Raw genomic sequence first — 13,737 nt, forward strand, 5'->3', positions numbered from 1 at the left:
CGATTCATTATCGATTAATAATAATACTATAACAGAATGTACGACACAATAAGAAGAATTAATAAATTAGAAGTAATTTTTCTTGTTAACAGATCATAACAATTCTTATCGACATTTGAAAATACATTTAGAATAAAGAGAACTTTATTCTAAATGTATTTTCAAATGTCGATTTGAGATGTCGAAGCTTTATATTTGGCAACACTTAATCTTTTTCTATATAATATTTTTTTTCTTTCCTTTTGTTATTTTTGATATTAAGTCAAGAGGGATATTACGAAAATCGAGTAAATGATCAATTTTTCTACAACGATCGATAAATATTTATTATTTAAAGAAAAAAGTAAAAAGAACCTTTTAAATTGTAATAACTTTGAAACAAATAAGAATTTCAAAAGGGAAAAAAAGATTATGTTATGTTTATAAACAAATTTGGCTCCTTCAGCATACCAAATTTAACTTCGGTAGCTGCATTCTTGTGGCTATAGAGCTGCCCACATGCTATTTTTCCATCAAGTTTAAGAGTAAAAAATTCTTGAATTAACTATGGAATTTTTTATTTATTCCATTATAATCTCCGTACAATTTCCTACTTATTTTCGTAATTTGAAGTTTCTAAATCTTATAGTGTTTGACAAAATGTAACGTTAAGTTGAAAACCCCGAAAGAGGCATTAGTGGCCTTCTCAATTTTCTGTCAGAGAGGGAAATTTATTAATATCTGCTCGTTTCAAGTTAATTTAACGATGCAGTTTATTTTTCCAACTTCATATGAAAGGAATTTTTTAGGATTGGTCAGTGGTAATGTTATTATTCTAGGTTTTGATATATTCATACTTTTCGACTAGACCAACTTAATCGATTAGATTAACTTCAACACTGTTATCTTAAGTAAAGAATTCTAAGAGTTATGAAAAAATCATGATTACATAGGCATTAATAAAAAAGCATCAAGAACTGATATAATGAAAAATAAAGAAGATAATTTTTGAAATTCTTGGAATTGATTTTTATACAGACTGAGATTTTTCTTTTTATTTTCACCAGAGTGTATTTTTAATAGTTTAACATTAAATTACTTTATATTCTTTTTTTTATATTCTTTTTTTTATATTCTTTTTTTATATTCTTTTTATAGTTATTCATAGTTTTTTATATTCTTTTTATAGCAATTTTATATTCTTTTTATGGTTAACTTATACATAACTACTGTTCTCTTTCTTGGCAGCAATTTTTATATAAATATACAAATACGACGTAGCTAAGTTTAATATTTATTCTCTATTTTGTAAAAAAAAAATTCTTGATCTGCATATTTTTTGTACAATATTTATTATGAAGAACTTGTAATTCAACAATACGATGAGTAATTTGCGCCTAGTAATTCTTTTGCCGTATTGACACGTTAATTCTTAAATGATGACATTAATGATGTGTTATGCATACTTAATTGATTTCTGAAATAAATCTTTCGTTAGTTACAGATAACAAAATAAAAAACAATACTCAGCTTATTTCGCATTAAAAGAAAACAAACTAATTCGCCAAATATATTGATAAAAACTAAACAGATAGAAATTCCAAAAAAATAAACATATTTTAGCAATAAATATAATAAATTTTTCAGCAACGATTACTTAACTGAAAGCTTCTTTTCAAATCATTACTTTTTTTCAAATTTTTGTAAATTATAATTATTAATAATATTCTAGATTAGATGTTAATACTTTTCATAATATCTATATATATAATAGGATATAAAAATTATTAATTGCATTCTTATGAACTTTTATTCTAATTTATACGATGCAAAAATACTCACGGAAATTTATCAATTGCTTTAAAATTCAGTGATATATTAACAGATAAGTAGTGTTGCATGGAAATTTTAGTTACTAAATAATTAGTTAGTAGTAAAAAATTAGTCAGTAAATAGTTAAAAATCTATTTTCAGTCAGTAGCCAGCATAATGAGTCGGTGACCAATATCATTTTAATTTAATAGCCACTATTGGCAAGCGTTTCTTTCCTTCTTTTTTTCTTTTTTTTTGCTTAGATAAAATTATATTTTTAAAAAAGATTCATATCAGAAATAATCTACGGCTATAAGAAGTTAATGCAACGAAAAAAATAACATAAGTATGTGAAAAATGTTGTTAAACATACTTAATTTAAAAATCTATTTTTAAGAAATATATTTGGGGAAGCAAAAGGAATTTAAGGCTGTTTTTCAAAGGCTCCGTCGCAATTGAAATGATGCTTTTTATGCTAATAATATGTTATTTTTATAACTGCTGTGAGTTTGCATTTGTTACTCGCGACTGTTGGGTCAAGTTTAGCCATCTAAAGAGAGCGCCCTCTACGATTATTTTGAAAATGGCGCAAAACGTCAATATGGAGAAAAAACGCAGTTTTGTGAAAATAAAAAAACGTTTGTGGTCTAATTTTTTAATATTTAAAAACTTACTACAATGCTGCAGAGCCGGGGCTCATAAGAATGTGCAAAAACTGAAAATTAGACGGCGATTTTGATAAATTTCATCTAGATGGAAAAATGCCTCCGAATTGGCAATTTTTTAAAAAAATTTAATAACTTTTAAAATATTTAAGTTATTTGTCTGTTGTAATGCTCGGATAGTTCTTCATGGCAAGATTATATATAGTTTAGAATCATCGCATTGTTTTAAGTGTAAGTCACTTAAATTTTCGGTATGGATAAACTTTTATCAATAAACAATTTTCAAAAAGAAAAAAATCATGGAAAAAAGTAACTGGTTGTTTATTAAATCTAAGACGCTAATTATATTTTGACTCGCCACGTGGCGAGTTGTAATTTTCAGGTCTATTATTGTGTGTTGTATGTTGTGTGCTGTATATTTAGCATATTAATGAAATAATCTTTTGACAATGCTTTAAAATAGATTAAGGGGCCGTTCAAAAAGTACGTACACAAAAATGGAGAAATTTTAAACCCCTCCCCCCCCTTTGTACATTACCGTACATAAGGTCTTACCCCCCCCCCCCCTTAGAGTACGTACATTTTATTAGTCTACCCCCCTTTTTCATAAAAATTAAAATAATTATGTTTTAAATAAAATTAAATATTTACTTAAGGAGGGTGTAGGATAAAGTCAAATTTAAATTTGGTGTATGTTTATAAAGTACGTACTTTGTATAATACCTCCACCCCTCCCCATCGTACAAAACCGTACATAATAGCAAATCCCCTCCCCCCCCTTCGGGATGTACGTACTTTTTGAACGGCCCCTAAGGTGGTTTCTTAGTATTAATATAGCGAACCAAACCAAATCACACATGGAACTGAGGAAAACCAAACTGTTAGAATTAATAAAAATTGGATATTTTGTTTCAGTGATCGATATAATTAATTTTACTTAACAATTAATTGTGCTTTCTTTTTATATTGTATAACTTAAAATTGTTCTAGTTTACTTGATACAAAAATATCCATTAAAAAGCCATTTTGAAAATGACATCGCAAAAGTAGGACGAATTGATCTATAATTACGTACTTAAATACATGATATATCTTGTAAAAATAAATAAAATAAACTTCAGGCAATTACAGAAAAAATTAGAGAACAATACAAAATTTTACTGCTTCCTATATAAACAGTAAAACAACAACAGTTTAATAGAATTGTCCTATAATTATCAAATGAAAGCTCAGATATCAAACAACTCCTCATAATTAAGTCATTATCATTATGTCTTTTTTTAAAACCATAATTACTATAACAGCAAGTGAACCAACAAAGAAGAGCACTTTCTAAGTTTATTAATGAAATAAAGATTTTAGTATCATTTTATCAGTTCATTTGCTATATAAACTTCGAAAAATAATTTTTTGTATGAACTAAACAATTGAATCAAATATTAAAAAAAAGTTCTCAAGGCTTGGTGGATTTCTGTGAGTAAAATTTCGAATTCATTTTTTTTTTATTTGAACTTGCTATTTAAAGTATACTTTAACTAAATTAGTTAAAAATATTTTTGACTTTTATAATTGATTGTTAAGTGCAATACATTGATGCTTTATTTTCATTTCAGGATGTTTTTCAAAATTAATGAATAATGGTCAAGTGGCCGTAAAATAATAATAACGGTAAACCAACCATAAAATAATAAGAAATTGTAAACCAATCGTAAATTATCCAAGCTGAAAACAAGGGATTTTAATCGGATTAACTAAAGATTCAGCTGTTTTTTTTTCTTTTTTTAATAATAATATAGCTTTTAGACTGAGAAAATCTTATTCAATGCTAAACCTCGATGTAGGTACTTCGAAGCTTCATGCATTAAAAAATTTTTGCAACTTTCACCGGACCTTAAATCCAACCATGATTCTCCTCAATATGAACCATAGTAAATTATAATCAAGTTTGAACTGCAGATTGATACTGTCGAACTGAAGACCATATTAAGATTGCAACGAATTTGCATGATATTATGGCTCAACGCTCCCCAAATTTTCTATTCTTGTATTGATAATATAAGTACTAAAGTTTACGTCACCGTTTTTAAAGATTTACATTTCAAAAGGTAAATAAGTCATAAAAGGCTCATACTGGAAAAAAAATTCCGGTAAATTTGTCGTTGTTGTTGTTATTTATTTCACTTGACAATACCAACAAGCCTGCTTGGAATCAATCTAATTTTTAAGGCAGGGAGGGTATTTCTTGTACAGTGGCGCCATCTATTTCAAAGAATACGACGTCAGTCGCACACATCTCCTACACCGTTTTACTGGGATGACCCAATCATAGTCAATTTATTCATCAACACATCGTAAACTGAACCAGAGAATCCCAGAGGTATTTATTTATTATGGGAACCTAAAGGACAGTTTGACCCCTACAGATTTAACGCGTAACAGTCACCATTTAATGCACGGGAATTCTTCGCATGGTGGCATTCGGACTCACATTTTCATAAACACGAGGCAAACGTTCTACTGTGGAATGTAAAACGGGAAAGAAGGCTATAGCTTCCTTAAACATAATGTAAGTCAGTCCCCAAAGGATTGGTTTGGTCCCTGTGTATAAAGGAAAAAATAACATTTAGGAACATAGCAGCAGAAGCTCTTGAAATTTGTTTGCACCCTCCTTTTTTCCCAACCTCCACTGTGGCTCGGGAGGTAATGAAAAATTCTCTTTTTATTTATTGTTCGTTTGTTCTGCATTTTTACATTATTGATAAACAGTTATTACCGTACTTATCGAAATGAAGCGTTCATCTATTCTATATTAAAAATTAGCAGCGGCCGTCGCTGCTTTAGGATTTCAAATTAACATTATATTTTGCTTTGCTCTGAAAAAACTATATAACTTAGAAACTTGAAATTGCGAAGGTGTGTAAGAAACAGTACAGAGAGTACTGCGAAATAAAAAAATAATATATTATTTATGTATAATAGTTTAAAAAAATTAATTAACTGTGAAACTTGTACGGAAAAAAAAATACCATGTGGGACCAATCTGTAATTCGTTGCATTATGCAACTTCGGAATTAAAGTTCGACAAGATAAAAGGGTCCTTTATTTTAAATTTTTGTTCTAAAATAAAATCTCAAAATGTTTGAAAGTTATTGCCAACTTATGTGATTTTTCGCGAACTTTTTCAGCTTTATTATATAAACTATTTTTCCAATGTTAACGAAGACTTATTAACTCACACTCAAGCAGATGATAAACAAAGCTAGAAGTTTGAGAGAGATTACATGATGCTGGATATAATTCTTAGCATTTATAGTGCATAAAGTTTTCAAAATAATAAAAAAAAAACTTAAGAAGAAGCGATAAAAACCGTTTTCTATTAGAGTTGCTCTTATAACGATTCAAATGTCGTCAACGAGCAAAATTATTTTTTTATTTCTACGTATTCAGTCGCACAATGTGAATTCTTTAGGTTAAGCTTTTTTCATATGAATTTCATATGATTATTCCAGGTAATCGCCTATTTCGTTACCACTAACACATTGACAAATGAAGTTGCAATAATTGTATAATTTGAAAACAAAATATTTTTCTTTTTCACAAAACATTTCGATGTTTTAAGAGAAAAAAATAATGATGGATGTAAAGTAATTACGATATTTGGCGAGCCGCGAAATCAGGGGCTGCGCCTCCTAGTCTGATAAAAAAAAACTAATTCTATTAATAACACCAAAATATACAATAATTAAAAAATTCCTTTGGTCGATTTTTAATGATTGATTTTTAATTGTTATGATTGAACTTTAATTTTATAAATCTCATTGGGGATGCTGAACTATTGGTTCTTGCACATGCACATTTTGCGTTCATTTATCCGCTTCGTGTCTTTTACTTTCCTACAAAATACTTTTCCTTTAAAATATTTGATTTATTGTTTTAGATTCACACACAATCGATATTGTGATATTTTCTAATGTGTATCAATCTTTACTAGTTTTAATTTTACTTTACTGTAATTTTCTAGTGTTAGGTTCTCGCGTGGCAACGGGTCTTATCCGAAAACTTCTCCGGCGGTAGAATTATTAATCTTATGACAGTCCTATTAATCCTATCCTATTAATCTTATGACAGTGTAGTATCTTTAGTATCATGTTAAAATTAACAAATTTTACCTTAATTATACAAAGCAGCATGGTCATTAAAGAACCTTAAGTAATTGCTAATTTTACCAAACGCAATTACCAAAGCGCTCCAATAAAAATCAGCTGACTTTTTGGTGACACTAACTCAGTAACTTTTACCATATTCTAATAGTTTTGACCATTAATTTTCTCCCTGTGCAAGATTTCTGCAAATTCGATAATTCGGATATTGCTTTCATCATCCTATAATTTTTCACAATTTAACTTTAATTACTTACTTTTGCAATTTTCATCTTTTTTGGTTATTTTAGCTAAAATCAGACAAATCTGATCAAAATTCTGGAAACTTATTTGTTTACTTTCGGTCTATCTTTTCCGCGAATGGAATACAGATTCAACTGAATTAATTACTTCTTAAAACTAAGTACTTCCAGCTAATCAGAGTGAAACTTATATTTTAGACATTTTTGATTCGTTTTCGAGTTGATAAACGATTTTAGTGTTTTTGATATTGAAAGTTTTGTTAGGTTCAAAATCAACAAGGTCTAAAATTCGAAAGATTGGCCATCGATTGTGCAATTGATAGAACAGAATTAACACATTTGTTTCGAAAGTTTTCAAACTTCCGTGAGATTTGTTTCCTGACGCCTGCTTTGTATTGATCAACGCTTCCATTGCAAAAGTAAGTAAAACATTGTTTTTATTGAATAACACTTTCTTATTTTGTGTACATATATATATATTACATTTGATGCCAGTAGATATCTAATATTATAACATAAATAATTGATGGAATGTCTAAGTGCTATAAACATTAAATTCGTACAAAAACATATAATTCGGCAAAATGATCTATGTTTCCTTAAATGCTATATTTGTTCAGCTCCTTAAATGTTACTTTAAGTTGTTAATGATGCATAAAACGCTGTGAAATAATTCAAAAGAAAAATAAATTAATCACGAAAAGATTAAGCATTTCAAAGACATTTACAGGATCAGAATTGAAGAAAATTTAGAATGATGACTTAGAATACAGTTGAGTAAAGACTGGAGTACAGTAGAAGTTAGCTTCGTTACGTATTGAACGATTCCGTGATTCGCATTATATTTGTTTGGTTTGTTTAGAATACCAGCCCTCGTGCTATTAAACCAGCCCTGAAATTTTAAGCCACACTTCGTGGTCGCGCGTCTTGACCTGCAGATGGCGTATCTTGCAAAAGTCTAATTTAATTACCAATAAGGCGTTAATTATAATTAAGCTTCTTTGGCATTTAAAGGAGGTGATCATTTACATGGATTGTTTGTGAATTTTAAAAAATCACTTTTATTTACAGTCTAACATTATCGGTTTGCATTTAGAACAGACTAAAAATTAATGAATTACAGGGATGGGGAAAAATAAGGGAAATATTTTATATTAAATCATTTTTAATATCTCGAAAGAAATACTGAGATAATTATTTGAAAACTTTAGAAGCGTTTAGGTCATGCGATTTCTCATACATATCGATAAAGTTAAAAACTGTTAGAGGTTTAAGAGATCTTAAATAAATTAATATTTAAAGTTAGAAAGCACATGCCAAAAAAAAATTGGTTTTAAATAAAAACACCTATATCTTCGTGAATAATTTAAACTAGGCAAAACTAAAATTTGGTGCAGTTATTGTACAGGTTAAGGATTTTAACAATCCCGATCTCCCCAAATATGATTGGTATGCGGGAAGAAACAGACTCATCTCCGTGATAGCCCTCCCCTTCAGTAGAAAAAGGGCAGTTTAGAGCCGACACCCTCCCCCCTGTGGCAAGTAGAAGGGCGCTGTGTAGGGCAGTTGAAGTAAGCCGGAAGCTGTTCTAAGGATTTTTTACAACATTCAACGCTAAAGAGCATACAGATGTATGGAGCTGCGAATGGAAATGAGAGAGCAATGCAAATTTTGTACAGGGAGCAATTTCCCAACAAAGAAATACGAAATTGTCAAAATTTCAAGGATTGCACCTCACAGATAGAATTAGCAATCATTAACTACAGATATAAGGTCCTAACCCGGTGAGAATTGTGCCAGTAGAAGATGTCTTACGTAAGATGAGCTCAACCCTTCTAATGGTATGACAGCTATACTGATGTGACAAAAGTCATAGGATATTTCTTAATATCATGGCGGACCTTATTAGCTCTACGAACTCGATGTGGTACGAACTCAACAAGTAGTTAGAAGTCTCTTGCAAGAATATTCAAATCTGACGTAAGATTGAGCACAATCCTTCCATAAACACGAAAACTATACTGATGTGACAAAAGTCATGGGATATTTCTTTATATCATGGCGGACCTCCTTCTGCTTTACGAAGTGCTGCAACTGGATGCAGTACAAGTAACTGGAAGATTTCAACAAGTAACTGGAAGTCTCCTGTAAGAATATTTAACCATGCAGCCTAACTAGATCTCCAAGATCTCAAAAGTCCTTGAATCGACCTATCGATTATATCCCGTAAAAGTTCAATGAGATTTATGTTGTTAGATCTATGTAGTTAAATCATTCACTGGATATGGCCTGAATTCTCTTCAAACCTGTTGTGAAAAAATAATGCTCCTGTGTCATGGCGCATCGTCATCCATAAAAATCTCATCGTTGTTTAAGTACATGAAGTCCACGAATGACAGCAAGTGATCTCCGAGTAACTGAATAGAATCATTTGCAGTCCAATGATCAGTGCGATTGGACCGTACGGCTCAGTCCATACCAGGAGAAAACACCTCAACCAATAAGGAACCATCTTACAGAATAATACATACATTACATTGTTGCCAAGTTGGTATCATGGGTTCGTGGTTTCTGAGTCACATTCGAACTCTCCCATCTGCTCTGACCAGGTGTAATCATTTATTCGGAGTCCTTCTAAATTAGCCACCTCCAACACCTTTAAATATTTTCCACTCATTCTTGGATCAACCTATATGGTGAAATAAAAAAAAATGATTCTCTTTTACCATAAATTTTCTTACTTATTTTTTTTCTGGGTAACAAATCAAATTACTACAGTTACTATCAACTTACTAAATCAAGTTACTATTCGGCCTCAATAAATTTGATTTTTATCAATTAATTGAAATGACGTGCTGCGCGTATGTTTAAAAATTTCGAGAATAGTTCTTTGGAGTGCTTTTATAAAGAAAATCAAGCAGTTGGCTCTTGAAATTGAAAACGTTGAAACAAAATTTGTTTATTTTTCTAACATAAGAAAAGATCGAGCTATCCTATTGCTTACACATGCAGTAATTTAGAGAAATCAAGTTTAAAAGAATCATGAAAATTTAAAATTTTAATAGCTTCCAAACTTGTTCTCAAATTCGATGCTACAAAATACTGTTTCTGCCCTCAATTTTAGTTTACTAATTAATGCAATTTTATCATTTCAGGATTAGTTGGCAACTTCATCCCAGATTGTGATGAAAAAGGTCATTACAAACAAGTACAGTGCCACGGATCAACTGGATTCTGTTGATGCGTCGATAAAAAAGGCAGGACTCGAAAAAACTCAGCTATTTTATCCGTCCCAACTATGTACCCGTCCTCCTTTGAATCTAACCTTGTAGCCTCTAAATAAATAAAAATATAATTTTCTCTTATATATTACAAACATTTATATAAATTGCACAATGAATTAGTAATTACTAGGATTACAAATACTAGGATTACATTATACAGTAATAAAATAAATACTAATAGTTGCCTAGTATACTACCTACTACTAATAGTTGCCTAGTATTTCTGTTATGAAATAATGCATTTCTTTTATGAAATAATTTAAATGACAAAGGTCAAGTTATCTGGAGTGTCAATTTGTCCGAGGGTACTACGTTTTTAAGGAATCAAATATGACGTTTGCCAGTTCCACAATCAAGTCAATGATTTACCGAGGTTTCTGCACAGAAATCTTAAAGGGGTTTTCCATTTAGGTAGACGTTCCTAATTGCGTTTAACGCTTCTTGTTTAAAATCAGTACGTAATGTTGTTTTTTTTTTTGTAAGTTCATTGCTGAAAAGCCCCTTTCAACCACTTCAGTACTCCCAGACAGAGAAAACATCAACCATCAATTCCACTATGCGCAGTATGCTGCTGTATTGTGGGTCATTTTGCTGCATTAGGTTTTATAAATAGTTTAGGTTCGGAGGAATGAAGTTTTCTGGTGTTTAACGATGTTATGTATCTTAAATTTTAATGACACTCTTTCTTGAGAAAAATTACTCCTTCAAGAAAGATTGTAAGAAAACAAAAATTGAAAATGTATCACGAACATTAACGGAAAAATGGCCGTCCGCGCGGACGTCGGATTCGAGAAATTGGTTGTCCGCTGGGAATTTTTGACCGCCGAGGACAGGTGGACGGGAGGTTTTTCGAGCCCTGAAAAAAGGACACAAAACTACTAAATCTGTCCGAGGACAACAAAACTGTCCAAAAAGTTAGAAAAGATTTTTAAAGAGAGTTTATTCGACTCGGGGTTTTGTTTTCAAATTGTGGTTTGAAATGTATTCTAAAACTATTCATTCTCCATAAAAATGCGATAAATGTATGCTTGTTGAAATAAATAATTTGAATGAAACTAAGAGATTCTGACAAGGAAAAAATTCTTGAAATTATATAATTTGCTACTTTACTTTGTAATCTTAATTTGAATAACTCGAGAACAAATAAAATATACCGATTTAAATCGTGTTTTTTTCTTTTATCAATTTGCACATTTTTAGGTGTTAGTATATAAGCGACCACCTCTTTCCGGCGCTTTGTGGCTTCAAATTTCATAAATGAAACTATTGTTTTAGATCAAAACATGTGCTGTCATGGAAATAACAATGTTCATTTTTTGCATAAAATGTATTGTTTACTGTTTTTTTAACTTGAAGAAATTTATAACTGCTAAATTTCGCTTTGTTTAAACCAGAAAACACAAAGGAAATTAATTGTTTCGCACACTTAATAACAACGAATAAGTGCCGAGTTTGATTTTTACAAAGTTGCTAATTTAATTTATTATTCATCAAAAGTGCCATTTAGACAACTAGCTTTTTTTCCGCTTTTTCATTCAGTTTTTAGTGTTAGCATAAATTGTACTTTACATTTTAGTAACAAATTCACCATTCCCATCATATCATACGAGCACGTAAGAGATAGAAATCAAATCCACTCTCATTTGACTAAAAGGAGTTATTAGATTTACATATTGTGTCTTGATTTTTAACTGTACAATTTTAAATCTCAGAATACTTAAAATCCTACTTATTTAAAAAGACGGACCAGCTGATTTAGGGAGGTAAATAATAAGCTATAACTTAACTCAGTAGCGCAACAGCCCATGGAGGGCCAAGGCATACTGTGCCCATCTCAGTTTTCTTGACCTTGGGCTCTGGGGTGCAAGAGCAGATGTTCCGATTAGGTGGTCAGCCGAACGCGGAACCCCCAGTGTTTAGTTCCCAAGCACGCTTGGTACTCATTTATCGACCCACTGAAGGGAAGAAAGGCTGAGTCAACCTTGCCCGGCCCGAGGATCAAGCCAAGGACCTGTGGCACGGGAGCGTGTTCCCATAGAGCAAGAAAAACGTTAATGATTACCGAAATTTTGTGGCTTTTACTATACTTTTTTCAGTGTACGGAATACCTTGTATATTGTTCATAGAATATGATTGAAGAGTGAATATGTCCTTCTCTAGTTTTTATATGCTTGATTAAAAAAATTTTTATATAAGCATTTATGAAGTAAAATTTGTTTAAAATATAGACTTTACTTCAGTATTTCTAAATTGTTTCATTATAACAACAAAATACAGAACATGTTTTTTCCAGAAAAATAAATCATGAAGATTTTCGCTGTATTGGCTATATTCTCCTGCCTCGTTGCTATGGTAATTGGAGCCCAAACTGCATGCCAATTGCAAAGAAAACAAGAAAAAGCTAAAAGTAAGATTTATATTAACATTTATACTTAAATTTGACGAAAAAAATGAATTGTTGATGTCTTAACTTTTCCAGGATATAAAAACAAATAAATTTTTGATGCTTTTCTTTGACGAGAATTGTTCGTCAGTCTTAATTTTTTAAAAGATTCTCAGAGTAATCCAAAACCAGAAAAATAACAAAAAAATTATTTTATTTCATATTGTTTTGAAAAATGTTTTTAGAAATGATCTTAAAGATGAATTTTTAATACCAACATTAAAACTTCACTCGTAATCTGAAATAATTTCATTCACTTTGCATGAATTATCAACAGATTCAATATCTTCTAATTTAAAATTACTAACAAATGTGAGAAATTAAATGCACATGTCTAAATTTACGAGAATAAAATGAGTAATAAATAATTTAAAATAAATAATTTGCGAGAATAAATTTACTCGAGTATGTACGAAATGTACAGGGCGTACGATATAATAAATAAAATTTAACGTTAGATATTTTGTTCGAGAATCTGTTTAACTTGTAAAAATTACCATGCGAACCACTGTACATCCTATAGAAATGCAGCTGCTGAATTAAAATTTGTCTTGCTGAAAGGCTTTTTTTTCATTGTTAACACGATTTTTTTTAATATTAATTTGTTCAAACGTTACAGCAATTTTGAGTAAATTTTTCCTGAATATTTTCTTTCGTGTCTTTCCTTTTCGAAATGACAATTTATCCATTTTGTAAGAATCCCTTCGAGACCTTAATTTTATGAGTATTACCAGTATTCAAAATATTGTATTAAATTTTATGTCAAAATTAAATATTCGCGATCGCAACGCTCGAGTACGCCGTCTAGCGGGAGCCTGTAAATATCGGACATTAATTTATCACGTTTTCATTTAGTTCCATCGAAATCATTGACTGAATCAGACGCCATTTTTTAGCAGCAAATAAGAAACAAAATTTCCCTAAGGAAAAGGTCAAAGAACTTGAAAAAACTCTTCAGAATATTAATAAATCTTTCAGGAACAGAACACGCAATACATTTGAAGAAAAATTCCGCAATAATTTTTTATTTCTATTATCAACAAACTTGCAACTGATGACTTCCGATTTCGGATACTGTTACAGATGTGTGTATTAAGGTAAAATGCATTTCTTCTGTCTTCAATTCATTACGAATTAAAGTGAAGTCAACAT

General features: G+C 30.5%; 1 protein-coding gene and 1 long non-coding RNA gene across 4 annotated transcripts in view; one reads left to right on the top strand and one right to left on the bottom strand.

Annotated features, from left to right (window-relative positions):
* Window positions 1-13,737, top strand: part of LOC107453267 (U20-hexatoxin-Hi1a) — a 51,362-nt gene that overhangs the window by 2,641 nt on the left and 34,984 nt on the right. Inside the window, exons 1-2 of one of the 3 annotated variants that reach the window (XM_071186285.1) lie at window positions 3,779-3,929; window positions 12,436-12,549. The exons of 1 other annotated variant lie outside the window; for it this stretch is intronic. In XM_071186285.1, coding sequence (XP_071042386.1) covers window positions 12,447-12,549 — 103 coding nt within the window. In that variant the 5' untranslated portion in view covers window positions 3,779-3,929; window positions 12,436-12,446. Of the gene's footprint in view, window positions 1-3,778; window positions 3,930-12,435; window positions 12,550-13,737 lie in introns of those variants that run through there. One more of the 3 variants, XM_071186284.1, reaches the window with a different exon arrangement.
* The window catches only part of LOC139426663 (uncharacterized), a 24,639-nt gene continuing 18,180 nt past the window's right edge, over window positions 7,279-13,737 (bottom strand). The window contains exon 2 of the long non-coding RNA XR_011637890.1: window positions 7,279-9,547. This is a non-coding gene — a long non-coding RNA (uncharacterized lncRNA). The remainder of the gene's footprint in view (window positions 9,548-13,737) is intronic.

This window comes from Parasteatoda tepidariorum, chromosome 10 (genome assembly GCF_043381705.1).
Source record: "Parasteatoda tepidariorum isolate YZ-2023 chromosome 10, CAS_Ptep_4.0, whole genome shotgun sequence".
Taxonomy (NCBI): Eukaryota; Metazoa; Arthropoda; class Arachnida; order Araneae; family Theridiidae; genus Parasteatoda; species Parasteatoda tepidariorum.